The sequence below is a fragment of the Ipomoea nil genome, unplaced genomic scaffold, assembly GCF_001879475.1.
Source record: "Ipomoea nil cultivar Tokyo-kokei standard unplaced genomic scaffold, Asagao_1.1 scaffold1026, whole genome shotgun sequence".
Lineage (NCBI taxonomy): Eukaryota > Viridiplantae > Streptophyta > Magnoliopsida > Solanales > Convolvulaceae > Ipomoea > Ipomoea nil.
Genome location: NW_017617454.1, coordinates 997,783 through 1,014,691, shown reverse-complemented (window position 1 = coordinate 1,014,691; position 16,909 = coordinate 997,783). Strand labels below are relative to the sequence as shown.

The window sequence follows — 16,909 nt, the reverse complement described above, 5'->3', positions numbered from 1 at the left end:
GCCCCAGGCGGCGGAGTTCCTGGAGCAGGTAGGGCTGTCAGTAAGCGGCGGAGCGGCCGTGGCGTTCCCCGGGCTAGTTGGGTTATCCGGCAGCAGCATTGGAGTGGTGAAATTTTGACGGAAAAGTGGCCGGAAAGATCATTTTTGCTAAAAACTCAATAGTCGTGGACTAAAATTAAAAGGTTCAAAGATCGTGGATCAATTCTGCCAGTGCCACTATAGTCGTGGGACTAAAAGTGGAAAAAATTCCATATACATGCTCCACAACTTTAATAATTAGTGAGGTGCAGATGGGCTACTCTGACGGACTAATATAGTAATATTATGGTATCTCTAACCTTGGCATGTATTTATGGATTTACACGAGTAAAAATATCATTATTATTATGTACAATATAATACATGCGGTATATTCCCATCTAGACCTTATCCTTTGCTTAGTATCTAATCCTCACCACCTAACACGAAAGTTTATGTAGACTCACTAATCCCTAGAGAATAAATACCTAATTTTGCGTTTAAGTACGACTATGTATGTGGTATACTAATTAAAATATTAAATAATTTTTTTAAATAACGAAGAAAATTAACAATCAGGATTCAAAGATGTGTACTAGATAAATCTTAAAATTATAGTACTAAATAAATTAAACTTTGTTTGGATAGATATGAGTTTATTTACCCTAATTTGAGCCTCCTCTCGCACCATATAATTGGTTGGTCGTGGTAGCCAACCAAAAAGCGCAGCATAACGTTAGCTCACTTGTATAAATAGACTATTCAACCCCATACTTTAGATAATCTTAATCACACATATTACTACTTGTACTAAATTGAATTGTCCCATTATGTTTGGTTCATCATTTTTAATGCCTCGTTGTACTCCATCATAAGGATCTGCCCACTTTGAGCATAATTTGCATACTGATGCTGTCAAGGTTTAAATCTTGGTCTATTTTTTCAAATACTGTCTGTTGAACCAGTGAGTTAACCCCGTATAGACTGTTTAATTGTATCTCACTAAATAATTATAAATAATAAAAAAAAAACATAATTTCTACTTACTCCATTCTAACATAATGTAAACATGAATCTTTAATTCAGTCTAATCTTACCATTGATATAATTATGTATTTTTTCTGATGAGTTGACGGCTCCCATGGATACAATTGCCATTAAATATTGGACTGTTGCGCTTAAGCTTCTAATTATTCAACCTAATTACCTAATCCTGAATTAATTAATACTTAAATATATCCTCTGCAATTACCAACGCCTTCCCAGATAAAGAAGCATCTTTTAATTAATTAATTTATTTACTTTAATTGTTCTTCACAAAGCCGCGTGGGTGGCGTTAGCGAACTCCAAGGATGTCAGCCGCAACTTCATCCTCCGATCCGCCACGTCAGATCCGAGAAAGAAGATTTGACTGTGCCGCCGTCACCGCCGACGTTTGACAGTCGCCGCGCATTGGTGGTTTTCAAGAAGCCAGCAGCGAACGGGCCGAACTTTCCAGTCGGCTGAGCTAACGGGGAGGGTTGACTGTTGACTTCGGCGCTGAGCTGGCACTGTGGGCCATGTTTCGCTTGTTCCGACATGCGGGGTTTGCGGGGAACAACCACGTGGACGAATGGCGTTCGTGGGAAGGTGGTTAGATGACACTGTCGTGATGCCGATAGTGATTAGATTAGGTTAGATAAAGTGATCTCTAAGAATAATTAAGTCAAGTAATTAAGGGCGTAAGCGATAAGCTTATCTCATGTTTGAAAATTAAAACTCGAAGCTTTGTTTTGTTTGGGCACTTTGGTAATACTAGACGTCGGTAGATGTTAAAGTTGGAAAATAAAAATAATAATAATAAAAGTAAACATTTTTTTCTTTTTAAATAGGAATAAGGGTCAAATAGGCCATCGAACTGCACACAATAATGCAATTAGGCCACTGAACCTAAAAAAACAACAACCAAGCCACTAAACTAACCAATTTCTTTCAATTAGCCTAATTTACAGGTTAGTAACAGGTCACCAAAAAAATTTAAAATAGTTTTTAAAAAAATTATTATTTAAAAATAATAAATTAAAGTATATTAAAATAGTTTTTAAAAAAAAAAACGAAGAAACTTTCTTCATCTCCATGGCCGGAGACGAAGAAACGTTTTTTTTTAAATATATTTTAATTTATTATTTTTAAATAATATTTTAAATTTTTTGGGTGACCTGTTACTAACCTGCAAAACCTGTAAATTAGACTAATTGAAAGAAATTTGTTAGTTTAATGGCCTAATTGTTGTTTTTTCAGGTTCAATGGCCTAATTGCATTATTGTGTGCAGTTCAATGGTCTATTTGACCCTTATTCCTTTTAAATATAAGAGTTTGAATCAATGATGGCGAAAATTAGGTGTGATAGAGTATCGACCAAAGCATGAAAGGTTCACTTAGTCAGGCGAATCTGAGCGAGTGAAGAGATCATCCGGATTAAGAGGTAGGAAGGGTGAAGGAGCCGAGGAGTGAAAGGTTAGGTGGTACATCCAGTAAAGAAGGAAGTAGAAGTCAGTCAGTTGGTTAGGAAGGCAGGGTGAGTGCGTTAATCAGCCTTACCAGGCTCAAGTAGGTTTAGCCAAGTCAGGGAAGGAGTCGGCTGGAGGTGTCCAAGTGAAGGTGAGAGGGTAGAAAATACGCGGTTAAGGTGAAGTTGATGACAATAATTAAATCGACCGTTGAGAAAGATGATCTGTCACACGGGAGCCGTAGTAATAATCAATGATTAAGTAGCACTTATGGCATTTAAGACACTAATTACTTCATTTATTGTATTAATGATAGGCTAGCCGTTCCACCCAATCGAACTTGTATAAAAAGCCTGTTAGGGCACTGTAGAAGGGGTAGAGCATTCTAATAATGCGTGAGTTTTGAGAACTTCATCCTTGTTTCCAGCAACCTTGCGTATTATTTGTGGTAGTGTTGGCCCACCGGCAGACTGCTCCGGTAGTCTCTAAACCAACAAGGCGTTTTGAGAATATGGTATGAATTTTCCATACCTAAAGATAGAGATAGTAGAGAAGATACTGATGGTAGAGTGTGCTCTTATTACTTTTTCTTTTTGAAATACTTATGATTCTTTACAAGGTAGTATCTGTTGGAGGATGAATCTATAATGAATCCCAAAAGCCAATCCATGAGTATAACTCATAGGATCTATAGTGAATCCCAAAAGCCAATCCATGAGTATAACTCATAAGTGGACTGACATGGGGGCAACCTTAATCATAAGGCATCAATTTTTACTATTTGTTGGTGTGATCTTAATTATAGCAAGTCAGCTTAATCCTTCAAAATGTTGATCTTTGAACTTGATATACGAATTATTGAGTTTTTTTTTTTTTTCCTGATCTCATGACCTTTCACATGAAAAAGGTCATTACATGCTATTGGAGCACAAGGTGCTTGACATTTGAATTATTGAGTTAAATTGGGTTATACTATAACTTCATCACATTATTATCATTGGGGGGCAAATTTCACTGTGAACTATGGTCCAAAATGGTGTTGTTTCTTTTAATTAATGGTCCGTTTGGTTCACGGAATAGGTCGGGAATGGCATAGCATTCCCAGTAATAGGTCTATTCCTTTGTTTGGTAACCATTTCTATTACCAGGAATAATATTCCTAGTAATAACCTATTACCTCAAATAAGGTAATAGCTATTACTAGGGTCCTCCTGGTATTAGCCTATTACTGAACGCTCAGGAATACATTTTAGAATCTATTTTCTTTTTTACCCCTTTCTTTAACCTAATTTTTTATCCTATATATAAATTTATCCTATTTCACCACCGTCGTCGCCACCACCACCATCACCGCCGCCGCCGCCACCACCACCATCGCCGCCGCTACCACCACCACCATCGCCGCCGCCACCACCACCACCATCGCCACAACCGTCGCCGCCCCCACCACCACCGCCGCCCCCACCACTGCCACCGCCACCACCACCACTACCACCCCAGCACCACCACCGCCATCATCACCACCACCGCCACCACCATCGCCGTCGTCGCCGCCGCCGCCACCACCCAGCAGCACCACCACCACTGCCACAATCGTCATCGTCACCACCACCACGGTCGCTCCCACCACTGCCGCTACCACCACCACTACCACCCCAGCACCACCACCACCACCATCACCACCACCGCCACCACCATCGCCACCATCACATATTTTTATAAGGGTATTTATGTCTTTTAAAACATATTTCATTTCTATTCCTTAAATCAACCAAACACTGTAATATAATTCCTAAAGTCTATTCATTCCGCGAATCAAACAATAGAATACAATTCCTATTATATTCCTTGCCTATTCAATTCCTTATGGAATAGCATTCCTATTACCTCAAAATTCATTCCGTGAATCAAACGTGCTGTAAAAGAAACGGCTCCCGTTTTGTCTAATTACTGTAATGATGTATTTAATTTCATTTTATATACATTTCATTTCGTCACAACTAAAGTATACTTTTGTTTCAACTATATCTTCATTTGACATTATACACTAAATATGCGAGACCTGTTACTGATCTAATTTCATTTTTTACCCACTACAGTCTTATTACAACACCATTAAAGTATAATTCTAATTCAATTACGGTTTCATTAGACAATATACACTCAAATGTGTAAAATTTTTATTCAATTTCATTTTATATATACTGTAGTTTCATTACAACACAACTAAAGTATCATTTTGATATCACAACAGTTACATTTGACAATATACACTCAATATATGAGACATGTTATTCAATTTCATTTTATATATACCATAGTTTCATTTCAGCACAACAAAAATATCATTTCAATTCAACTACAATTTCATTTGACGATATACAATCAATATATGAGACATGTTATTCAGTTTGACTTTATACATGTTTTAGTTTTATTTCAATACAACTAAAATATCATTTCAATTCAAGTATTCAACTACAATTTTGTTTGACAATATATATTCAATATATGAGATATATTATCCAATTTCATTTTAGATACACTTCAAATTCATTTTATTTTGAATACATTACAAATATAATTATTAGGAGAGTAATTTTTGGACCAAGGTCCACACTGCCGTAAAACAATTGATCATTGGGAGAGCCGTACGGACAGTATTAATAGACAAGTGGGAAATTTGTTGAACCAAATAACTAATTACGTTAAATGGGCTTCATCCTTTTGCGGGCCAGGCCCAGATATAAACGGGTTTTAACATCGGAGTTTCGGAGAACGCGGGAAGTGGCGGGGAAAATGACCATAAAGACCATAACGAACAGGATTTCAAACTACCAACAACCGTCGACGCCATGGCGAAGAATTCGAAGCTGCAAAGACTTCCGAACTTTGAAGCGAATACACGCTCGGATTATCGTCAATGGCTTCAACTCCGACCGCTCTGCTCTTCGAGAACTCGTTTACGTCTCGGCAGTGGCTCTCTCCACCGCGATTCACTACGCGCACAAACTGTTCGACCAAATTCCCGAACCGGACATCTTCATGTGGAACACAATGCTCAGAGGCTCCGCTCAGAGCCCCAGACCGTCACTCGCCGTATCACTGTATGCACGGATGGAGAGACATTATGTGTGCCCGGATAATTACACCTTCCCTTTCATTCTCAAGGCGTGTACTAGGCTTTCTTGGGTTAACACTGGGTTGGTAACTCATGGAAAGATTGTCAAACATGGGTTTGAATCGAATAAGTTTGCGAGGAATTCCCTTATAAACTTCCACTCAAATTGCGGGGATATAAGAATTGCACGTTGGCTGTTTGATGGTTTGGCCATGAGGGACGTTGTTGCTTGGTCTGCTTTGACTGCTGGCTATGCTCGGAGAGGGGAACTGGAGGTGGCACGGAGGCTGTTCGATGAAATGCCGATGAAGGACTTGGTTTCTTGGAATGTGATGATAACTGGATATGTGAAGCAGGGAAAGATGGAGAGCGCGAGGGAGTTGTTTGATGCAGTGCCATGGAGGGATGTTGTGACATGGAACACTGTCATCTCTGGCTATGTGCATTGTGGTGAGCATAAACAGGCGTTGGAGATGTACGAGGAGATGAGGAAGGCGGGCGAGCAACCTGATGAGGCAACGATGTTAAGCCTCTTGTCAGCATGCACAGACTCGGGATCTCTGGATGTCGGGGAGAAGATACATTCCTCAGTTATGAAGATCATGGGTGCAGGGGGATTAAGCGTTTTTCTTGGCAATGCACTGATAGATATGTATTCAAGGTGTGGCAGCATCGAGAAAGCGATTGAAGTGTTTCATAGTATGAGCGAAAAGGATGTTTCAACTTGGAACCTTATTATCAGAGGGCAAGCTATGAATGGTCATTCCGAAGAATCAATTCTTCTCTTTGAAGAGATGAGGAGAACGAAGTTCATCATCCCCAATGAAGTCACTTTCATCGGGGTACTGGTAGCCTGCAGCCATTCTGGTAAAGTTGATAAAGGGCGCGAATATTTCAACTTGATGAGAGTTGAATACAGTATTGAGCCAAACATAAGGCACTATGGATGTATGGTGGATATGCTTGCACGCGCAGGGCTGTTGAATGAAGCTTTCGAGTTCATAGAAGCAATGGAGATTGAACCCAATGCTATCGTTTGGCGAACTGTGTTAGGTGCTTGTAAGATTCATTGTAATGTCGAGCTGGGAAGGATTGCAAACGCACAGCTGAGCAATCTGGGATTGGGAGAGAGTGGTGATTATGTTTTGCTGTCTAACATATACGCTTCGCGGGGTGAGTGGGATGGTGTTGAAAGAGTTAGGAACAAGATGGATGGTTGTGGGGTTTGGAAAGAACCTGGTTGCAGTCTGATTGAAGCAGATGAGGAAGCTTTTCTTAACTTCTTGTTTGATTCAGAACCTCAAAGGAACATGGCTAGTGACCAAAGGTGAGAAAGATTTTATCCTAATTCTGACTGCATAAACTACAGCTGCCCACAAATATCTCCATTAATTTCCTTGTTCACTTTATTACCGAATCATTATGCTTGATTGTTATGTACAATGCAGTCATACACAATTGGACTCACCAAATACAACATGAACATGAGTATATAGAATGCATGAGATGGGGCAATCCAACTAAGTTGGTCAGACACTTGGCTTGATAACTGCAAAGTTCAAAGTTCCACTTCCAGGGGAGTTGTCTACTGACCTTCTTTTCGTTTGAGCCGGTTAGCTATGGACAATCTAAGTCGGTTTACCTTCTTGTGAGCACACCTTCAAATAGTGACTGCGGGCTTTCTAAAGTGCCAAAGGATCACTGGCAGAACTAGTTATTTGAATGATGATGTTGCCTCCCTTGTGTGATAAGTCATAAAAAAGGCAGCACAACAGCAAACCCAATTATCAGTGAATGGCCAAGACTATTCTCTTCCTGCAATGTAGAGATGGAAGACAATACTATTTATAACTTCATCAAATGCTACCATATCAAGAAAGATCGTCAAAACTACCCCAGCTGCCTTCGAAGATTGGGGTAGAGCTGTTAAAACGGGTTCAAACCCGCCAAGAGTATCTATACATTATATTGTTATGTATGCTCATAATATACTAGCCTACAACAAAGAACCTGTTTTGTAAATTAGAACTAAGGAGTTTCCTTTTCCAAACACATTCAATTCATGAAGTTGTACAATCAAGAATCCACATTTTGGCCTTAAAATTAAAGAAGGGCTACCATAAGGTCACAAGTTCAGTTTTTGTCAACACATTTTTGGTCGAACCCTTTCTAGTGCGATTTATAAGCTATTATACGAGAATAGAATGTACCTAAAACTCCATCATCCATTAGTGGAAAAGTAGTACAATTATTATTCAAACAAATGTGATGAAAAATAAAGGAGGGGGGAGGGGGGTGGGAGATCATGATTTGTCACCTTACCACCCTGCAGGGAAGGGAATTGCCATTATTTATATATATATATATATATTGAGTGATAAGGGAAACTCGCAGCTACCAACTGATCGAGCTTTTCTCGGTGGTCATCAGAAACCTAGCATGAGAAAATGAGGCAGAAATGTAGCCAAGAATGACTTGCCAATCACCTCATTTACATGTAAACCTCATACACACATATAAACGAGTGTTCGCCGGCAAGTCATCCTTGGCTGCATTCCGGCGCCTCCTCCCCACATGCAAGCCCTCCGATGAACAAAACACGACCATATATACCATCATTTGAGTGGAGTGCATGGCCGGTGGCTTAAAGAAAGCTTCTCCAAGGGGAAACCCAACTAACATTCGTTCCACATTGCATGGCCACTACACAACTAACCCTTTCCTATTTAATCTAAAGCTTGACCAAAACAGCAATGGAGGAGTAGCAGTGGGTTTGTTGCAAGAAAATGGCAATCTACAAGTCGTCATAAATAGGGGTTTGGAATGGGGGCAATGCCCAATGGATCAAAGAATGAAAGTACAGTAGAAATTAAAAAGAGGTTAGATATGACCATCCACTGTCAATTCCAAAGATCTTTCCCTTTCAAGATTGGGTACGCCTCTGACATATACATGGTGGCCACCACGACGCAAGCTCTCACTTTTCTGGACTTTAAGACCCTACTTTGTCTTCTTGGATTAGGTGTTCCAATTACTGCTTCTGCTTCACATAAAGTTGTAGTGTTACACCTACCTTCCCGGACACCCGTGTATAAGCACACTTTAAAACTACTTTGGTAGACTATTTTTTTTTTTGAAACTACTACTTTGTAGACGATTGAAGCACATATAAAGATGTAAATGAGTCAAGTTACTTGTGAACCGTTTGATGGATATTCAAATTTGATTGGGTTACTTTCAAGTTAAGTCTGGAATTGAGCTGAATTCAAGCCTCAATCTGAACACCTAGTGAGCCTAATAAGTTATAACCTAATATAAATATAATATTACAAATTACAAATTTAACTTAATATATTTAATTATTTATAGAATGTTACACAATAACTATAACCAAAATGTAATATTGAATTTGTTATGGCATATGAATGTAAAATTATTATTATTATTATTATAGAGAATAAAAAAAACTTCATATTCCAGGCAAATTTCAAATTTTGAATATTCAAATTCAACTTAACTAGTTTTAGACAATCTATCATTGAAGTGTTCCACTATAACTTTAAGACACAAGTGATGAGAGATTGGAGTTTGAAGGGCAATCCATAAATAGTGGTAACAATAAGCACAGTATATGTATTAGATACAGAGCTGTTGATTTGGACGGTCATATATAAAATTTAATTTATTCAACATTAAAAGTATATATTGTTTGGGATACAACACAAGAAATTACACCAAGTTATAAAAACCTAGGTTAGGAAACAACAAATTAGCATAAAAAGGTGGTTGAATCCCTTAGGTAGGGAGTTCAAAACAAGGATCTTCTTCTCCCAAATACTGCCTACTGAACCATTGAGTTAAGCCCGTGCGGACTAAAAAACAAGGCGATCTTGTGCTGGTGAAGAATGGTGTCGCAATCTGATCAATTCAGAAATTCATCTCTCAATGATAACAATTCCCATATGGCTTCCACAAAAACAATAGTGACCACTCGATCTAACATCATTCAAGACCTTTCGAGTCCCAATCAACGGAGTCACTAACCAGCAATAACATCCAGCAATTGCCAGCAAATCAACAATACAATAACACTCATAATAAATAGTCCATAGCTCAATGCCATACCCATCCAGCAATACAATAAGTCATAATAAATAGTCCATAGTTCAATGCCATACCCACCCCATGAAATATAAATCTCGATATTCATTTTTATAAATAATATTCATGTTTTATTGCAAGTCAAAATAAGTTAATTTGGATGGATAAGAAACTAGGACAAATTTTCCCAAACATGTATATCTGCACTACTTAGTCTATCAACAAGAGACCCAACAAGGAAAATTCATAGATAGTATGAAAATTGAAAAAGCATAATCACTAGATTCCGAGGTGCAATGAATGGTGGTTATTATTGCAGAAGAAGAACTTGATCAACAAATCTGTACTAAGGATTCAACTTCACTCTCTCTCGGATGAATAGATATAACAATAGGAAAATAACACCCCACCCACCCCCCGCAATCATTTATAAGACAATAGAATCCAAATTGAAAGCAGGACAACATAAATGCTAACGATATACCAGTTAATGAGCTGCATCCTTTAGGCTCACAAGGCTAAGCCCGTGCGTGGAGAGGGAGAGTGATTTTGGCACCATGGGTAGATGCAGTCACAAAAGGGGAACAAAAACATAGTTATATCAACATATCACTCGAAAAACTGCTAAAGAAAAAGGACATTGTATAAAGGGTGTTAGTTGCCTATTGCATTGGAATCGGTATGCACAGGCAAGGGGGTTTTACCTCACTGAAGAGAACAGATAAAAAGAGGAAGAATGTTCATAACCAAAATGCCTCCTAACTTCCTTGAGTATATACTACATTTCTTTATATATATATATATATATATATATATATATATATAAAGAAACAAATTAATGGATCAACAAAACAAGATTTGAAGAGAATACTTATCTTTTGCAGGATGAAACAAGTTCCACTTGACCTGCTAATTAACGGAAACCACAACTCAGAATGTGCACCTTCAGATTGAATAAATATATATGACTGACAAGAACATACCACCTGATACCATGTTTGCTTTCAGTCGTGACTATGTTCCAAAAAGCTCTTCACGATCATTCAGAGTCCAATCAGAAATTTTCAGCATTGCACAAAATAACTGTCACTAAATAGCAAGAGATGGCAGAGCATTAATGAGCTACAACCAGTGCTGGCATACATATCCGAGGAGCTGCATGTGCCCCCCTACCACATAAGCTGCAAGTCCATCTTTTGCTAAAATAATCAACACTAACAAAACCTTCAGCAAATAAATTGATTGGTAAAACAATTTAAAAAGCAAGGGCAAGAACCCAAATTGAAGCATAACAAGAAAGCCAGCTTAGTGAACAATTGAAGAAACCAGCACAATGATGAGATAATTGCAGACATTTGTCTGAAAATTCAAGCATAGTCATTAATTTTGTTTAAAATAGAATTAGTCAACACCACATCCAACTAATGGTAAATCCTTACAAACAGACTGATCATGAAACATAAGGAAAGTAGCTAAGAACTCGATGATGAACGTGTCTAATACAATCACCAAATAAGGTAAGAATGGACATAGGCTTGCTAGGTACACAGGTTCATGGGAGCACAAGAATCTAAAGCTTGGACATATAGTGTCAGGACATGGCATTTAATAGAAGGTAAGATCTTCAGATATTGGTCCTCCTAAACAAAAGCATCAAGGTGGGGCCATGAGTTTTCCCCTCATTCATCTGGTCTTCTGGTTTAGATAGGAGGCTTCATCGGACAAGGCAGTAGGCTGGCTTCAAGCTTCAGGTATCTCAGCTGTTTTGTTAGGGAGGGAAAGGAAACAAAGGGAATTGCATCAGTTTCATAATTGGGTAAGAGGGCTAGGTCACCAGTATATTGTCACAAGTTTAGTATAAGTTGGTAATCAGGAAAGTTTATGAATTATCTGTTAAATGAATGGAACAATGCAAACAGAATCCACACTCTACCTGCAGTTCCAGTCAGAAAACTTTAGTAACCATAACTTTTTCTCCGTGATGCAGGATTTGACCCAGACAATCTGATAACATGAGTTCACATTGGCAAATCAGAAAATCTAAGAACAAAATGCAAACTTTTAATGAAAAGATGTAGCTTCAGAAATGGAAGTCCAATAGTCATCATCAGCACATGAATTTGACTTTCCAGGTTTGTGTCTCTTCAACCATAATTCCACCTCTAAAATATTATAGTTGCAGTTGGTTACAATAAACCAAAACTCACCCAGAACGGCCAATAGAATAGCCTTCATATGCTCCATATCCAAGGCTGCTGCTGCTACTCTGAAAGTGAAATTAAAGAATTTTGATAATGAAAATAAACTAAAATGAATGCATATTATAGCAGTAGCCATAATAGATGCAAGTAAAGACGTACATATATGCACGAAATGATCATGGAAATTAAGAATAGATAGAAAAATGTGTGCATCCCATTAACCCTAGCCCAAGCCATCTATACGTAGTGATCAAACAGTTGCAGACGAAATATTCTAGTCATATTGAACTTTAAAAGGAATAGCTATAACCTGAAGACCACCATAGCCTCCATAACCATCAGTTGGAGGTATATCATTAAGGCCACCATAACCAGAAGAATAAGAATGTCCTCGTCCATGCCTTCTAGTATCTCTGCTTTCATACTTTGTTAGGCTATCAGAAGCATCTATTGGCATTGGAAGATATGGAGGAACAGGCACAAAAGCAGATACAGCACCCTCCCTTTCAAAAAGATTTGCCCTCAATCGTGAAGTTACTTGAACAAGTGCATCCTTTGAAACATCAAGCTCTCCAGAAATCTAGCAAAAAGTGGAATTTTCAACAAACAACAACAATAATAATAATTATTATTATTATATGATAGATGCACAAGATTCAAATGGCATGGAACAATATTAAAAGGTAACCTCACTTCTAGCCCTTAGTGCTCTCTCTCTATTTTTGTTGTGTTGTGGAGAAACCACAATAGCCACACAATCATGTAAAGTGCAATGCAGATATTACTAGCACATAATTGCAGAGATTACACTTTTTATGATAGGTAATCTTGACAATACGTTATTATAACTTATATATGTATAGGCATGTTACCTGCACCATCTCATCATCTTCAGCTGCAACCTTCGGAAGGTTTTCCCTTGAAAGGATGCGGATATTAGCTTTGGTGGCCTTCCTCATCTCACTAATGATGGATCCACCTTTCCCAATAAGACAGCCTATGCGAGAGGTCGGTACAAGCAAGCGTGTGGTGAATGAAACAAGGCCTGAATCTCTTTCTACTTTTTCGCTGCACCTGGGTTGCAAGAGCATTGCAGCTTCTATTGTTGGAGAGTACGAGTCCTCGAAAAACTGTTAGCCATTGCATACATATATTTTTTTTAGAAAAAAAGGATGGTATTCAGATACCTTTTAGTGTAAAACATTAATGGAAAATAGTAAATGTTTACTTCTTTTGCTGAAATAATTATCAGACAGTCATCTCCTTCAGCACTTGAGCTATCCACTTTAATTGATGCCCTCGATTCTTGCCTAATTTGGTTGATTATGACTCCACCCTTTCCGATTACACCTCCAATATTTGCATTTGGACAAATCAGACGGAGAGAAAACTCCCTTGAAGATGCTTCATCTCTAGGAGCCGAGTAAAGAGACCGTGACCATTCTCCACCCTCACCTTTGTAACTGCCATAAGGCCCCACTAGTGGAGCTAACCCCACTATTGGAGCCCCAGGAGTAGCACCAATCAGTGAACCACCAGATGGGTAGACAGTAGGAGCAGCAGAACCAAGCAAGTGCTGAGAACGAGATGGATTATTGTGAAGGCAAGTTGCAATTTGATAAAGAGCCTTCCTCACCACAGGCAGTTCTCCTGATATCTAAAACCCAATATACCAGAAATAGGTGAGTATTGAAATTTATTCAGTTTGAACGTTACTCTGAAATTCACAAACTAAAAGCAAATAAATATGTGCACGATGAATAAATATGAAAGCCCAGCAGTCATTTGTCCAAACTGAAAACCACCGCATGTTACACAATGAATACATGTACTACAGGGAAAAAGAGAGATAAAATATGCATCAGAATTACCTGCACAAGTTCATCTGAGCTTAGGGCACATGCAGGCAGATGGTTATCCTTTAATATGCGAATCTGCGCACCTGTTTCACTACGAATATTTTGAACTATCTGTCCACCTTTCCCAATAATACATCCAATCTGATCAGACGGTACTAGCAGCTTAGCAGTCACTTGTGGTCCTTCTTCAGAATTCTCATCAACAGCTATGTCCTCACTGACTATTCTGTCATGAACCTTGAAAAGTGCATCCTGAGCAGGACAAACAAGATCTTCAGCACCTTCAAAGTCATTAGTTTCCTCGTTTGAGCTATAGATGGTGACAACACGTTCATCACAATCACGCACTGTCTCACCAATCCTTATCTTCGATTTAGTTTCTGCCCTTAATTGCTTAACAATATCTCCTCCTCTTCCAATGATGCTTCCTATCTTCTTTCCAGGGCAGAGGTAGCGATATACTGTATCTTCAGGACCAATGGGCAAATGGTCTTTATCACCACCAGAGTTTCTCCTTTTGTTTGCCCCATTTTCCGCATAGTCGGAATGCGACTGTGAATGAGAACGTTTCCCATGGCCACTCCTTTGACCAGCCATACTGCAATCTAACCAAAAATCAATTCATGAATACAAAATGCTAAATAATCCTGGGAAAAAAAATAAATAAAATTAAAAATTAAAAAAATTAAAAAAAAAAAATTAAAAAAAAAAACTTTAAAGTCAACACCATATCCTTTCACCATCTACACAAGGGGGCAAGTTGTATTAACAAGAAAGGCAGTCACCTGGGAGCCACACCTTAATAAGCTTTCAAATCCCTCAAGAGTTTATTTCGATGTTTGTGTGTGATGAAAGGATATATACAGCCACAAGTGTAATACTACAACTATCTACCAAATACAGGGGAAAATAAATCCAGACAAAATCAACCAAAGAAAACCAAATGCCAGTGTTAGTTATTACAAGAATGAACATAATGTGCTACGAACAAATTTTCTACCTTGATACCGTATTTAGGGCTTCACCTTCTTCTAAAAATCAACCAATTATGCTGAATACAAAGTAAAGTAAGGATCTAGAATAAAAACCATAGCTGAATCCATTCGAAACGTGATATTTACCAATCTACAAGAGCAATAATCTGGAAATTATGGATCCTAAGATGAGCTCAGATCTAAAGTCGCGAACAAAAGCCAATTATACGATTATACGAAAGCGACGAATATATATATTTATAAAAGTGACAACAATATTGCGATACGAATTTACCTCAGAGAGAGAATTGCTGTGTATATAACTCCTGTCACTGAGTTGAATCGTGGAAAGAGAGATCGCAATGCTCGCTCCCTCCCTCTGACAACGGAGTCTCTGAGCTAGGGTTTTGACCAGCCACGTTTTCTACGGAAATGGATGATGCATTCTCTCTTACGTTTATATGACGCACTTTCGATACTCTTGTCTATTGTCCTTCAAGTCGGTTTTCTTGATCCGGGTTTGGGTCGAATGTACAAATTTTATAATGCATATTTCTATTTCTATTCTATTTTGAGTTAATACTCAAAATTGTTCTAAGTATATTGATTTTTCTCAATTTCCTTCTAAATGACTTTGGTGTTATAAAGTAGTTTGAAATTTTTGTGTTATTGCTCAATATTGACCTTCGTTAGGTAATTCGTTAAAAAGGTGTTAAGTACATAAATAATTTAGTAATTTCAAATGAGTTAATACTTAAAATAGTTCTCTTTTGTTCTAAACGACTTTGGTGTCATCAAGTAATTTTATTTACTCTTCTTTCTTTTTTTTTTTAAATGTATTTTTCTATCAACTCTTTTTTTTTCTATCAATACGTATAAAATTTTTGTATACCCCTGGTTCTCACTGGGTCGAGTATTGAACCTGTGATCTCTCATTTTGGAGAATCACAGTTATACTGCTCGATCATAAAGCCATTGACAATCAAAAGTACTCCTTAAGTCTCAAAAGCTCCACTGTATAACTATTTATTAGTTTGTTTTCACAATAAAGTCGAGAATTTATCCCTCAAGAGTGATAATACCAATACATATTATTAGCAAATGAAATTTAATGTGTATTATTTAATATTTCAAGGTAAATCTACGGCTACTTGCCAAGTAGCTTGTAACTCAATAACACATCTCTAATTACAGAAATCATAGTGATTACAATTCTCAAAATCATAAAGATATCTATTTGATTTTAATGTTTTGTTGAAATAAAAAAAAAAAAAAAAAAAAAAAAAAAAAAAAAGAAAGAGAGATAATTTTTTCTAGTAATGTAAAGTGAATCATGGCATACTAATTGTCAGTTCAGTCTACATATAAATAATACTTTCTCCGTCCCATTTTTTGTGCTGATTCGGTTAACGAGGTTTGACTGAAATTTTTTTTAATTCAATTTTTAGTAGTATTAAATTTAATATTAGTATACAAAATTTATATATTTAGAAACTACACTAAAAGTACTATTAAACACAAAAAAAAAATCAAAATTAAAAAAATAATAATAAAAAATAAACAAAGAATAAAAAGTTTGTTTGAACAATGAATAGTAAGTATGACATATACAATAAGACAAATAGGATACAACACAATAAATAAACCATAAAAATAATATAAACAACTTACTATATATACATATATGTACTAATTTAGTTTGATCTCAAATCATATAGTACTTTTTTTTTAAAACTCATCATATATATATAATACTTAAGACTAGGGGTGGACGTCGGTTCGGTTCGGGTTATACCCGAATTTTATTTCGGGTACCCGAAAATTTCGGGTGATGTTTTTTACACCCGATATCCGAACCAAATTTAATTTGGATATGTTCGGTTTGAGTGAAATTATTTCGGGTTTACTTCGGATTAGTTTGGATATACCCAAAATATTATTTTATCAATTTTGAGTTTTTTTAATGAATTTATTATTTTATTATTTATATTTTTTCATATACTATCAAATTAAAAATAAGACAAATACTAATAATTAACTAAAAGACTTTTAAAAATTAATGTATTATTAATTATGAAATATATTTAAAACTAAATATATAAATTATATTATTATATTTATAATAAAATTTCGGTTAGTTCGGATT

At 37.0% G+C, this 16,909-nt stretch overlaps 2 protein-coding genes across 4 annotated transcripts; one reads left to right on the top strand and one right to left on the bottom strand.

The window, feature by feature from the left end:
* Positions 1–5,174: 5,174 nt before the first annotated feature.
* Positions 5,175–7,770, top strand: LOC109180403 (pentatricopeptide repeat-containing protein At5g15300). Its single transcript, XM_019329946.1, has 2 exons — positions 5,175–6,955; positions 7,077–7,770. The coding sequence occupies exons 1-2, from the start codon at positions 5,220–5,222 to the stop codon at positions 7,108–7,110; spliced, it is 1,770 nt and encodes a 589-aa protein (XP_019185491.1). The 5' UTR covers positions 5,175–5,219; the 3' UTR covers positions 7,111–7,770.
* A 3,313-nt stretch (positions 7,771–11,083) lies between these two features.
* LOC109180404 (KH domain-containing protein At4g18375-like) lies at positions 11,084–15,262 on the bottom strand. Of its 3 annotated transcripts, none has more exons than XM_019329948.1 (8): positions 15,059–15,262; positions 13,802–14,394; positions 13,159–13,587; positions 12,803–13,060; positions 12,241–12,510; positions 11,937–11,995; positions 11,663–11,733; positions 11,084–11,493 (listed from the first exon to the last, which is right to left on the bottom strand). In XM_019329948.1, exons 2-7 carry the CDS (start codon positions 14,384–14,386, stop codon positions 11,685–11,687), a joined length of 1,650 nt encoding a protein of 549 aa, XP_019185493.1. In that variant the 5' UTR covers positions 14,387–14,394; positions 15,059–15,262; the 3' UTR covers positions 11,084–11,493; positions 11,663–11,684. The 3 variants fall into 3 exon arrangements, with proteins under 3 accessions (XP_019185493.1, XP_019185492.1, XP_019185494.1); XM_019329947.1 differs by having other exon boundaries at positions 11,084–11,489; XM_019329949.1 differs by having other exon boundaries at positions 11,084–11,489; positions 13,802–14,387; positions 15,059–15,234.
* Between the last annotated feature and the right edge of the window lie 1,647 nt (positions 15,263–16,909).

Excerpts from the sequence above, each read along its gene's own strand:
- LOC109180404 (XM_019329948.1), bottom strand. The coding sequence starts at position 14,386 with ATGGCTGGTCAAAGGAGTGGCCATGGGAAACGTTCTCATTCACAGTCG. Across the intron at positions 13,588-13,801 it reads GCTCAGATGAACTTGTGCAG|ATATCAGGAGAACTGCCTGT; the intron begins GTAATTCTGATG and ends ATTGGGTTTTAG. Across the intron at positions 13,061-13,158 it reads TAATTATTTCAGCAAAAGAA|TTTTTCGAGGACTCGTACTC; the intron begins GTAAACATTTAC and ends AATGGCTAACAG.
- LOC109180403 (XM_019329946.1), top strand. The coding sequence starts at position 5,220 with ATGGGCTTCATCCTTTTGCGGGCCAGGCCCAGATATAAACGGGTTTTA. Across the intron at positions 6,956-7,076 it reads AACATGGCTAGTGACCAAAG|TCATACACAATTGGACTCAC; the intron begins GTGAGAAAGATT and ends TGTACAATGCAG.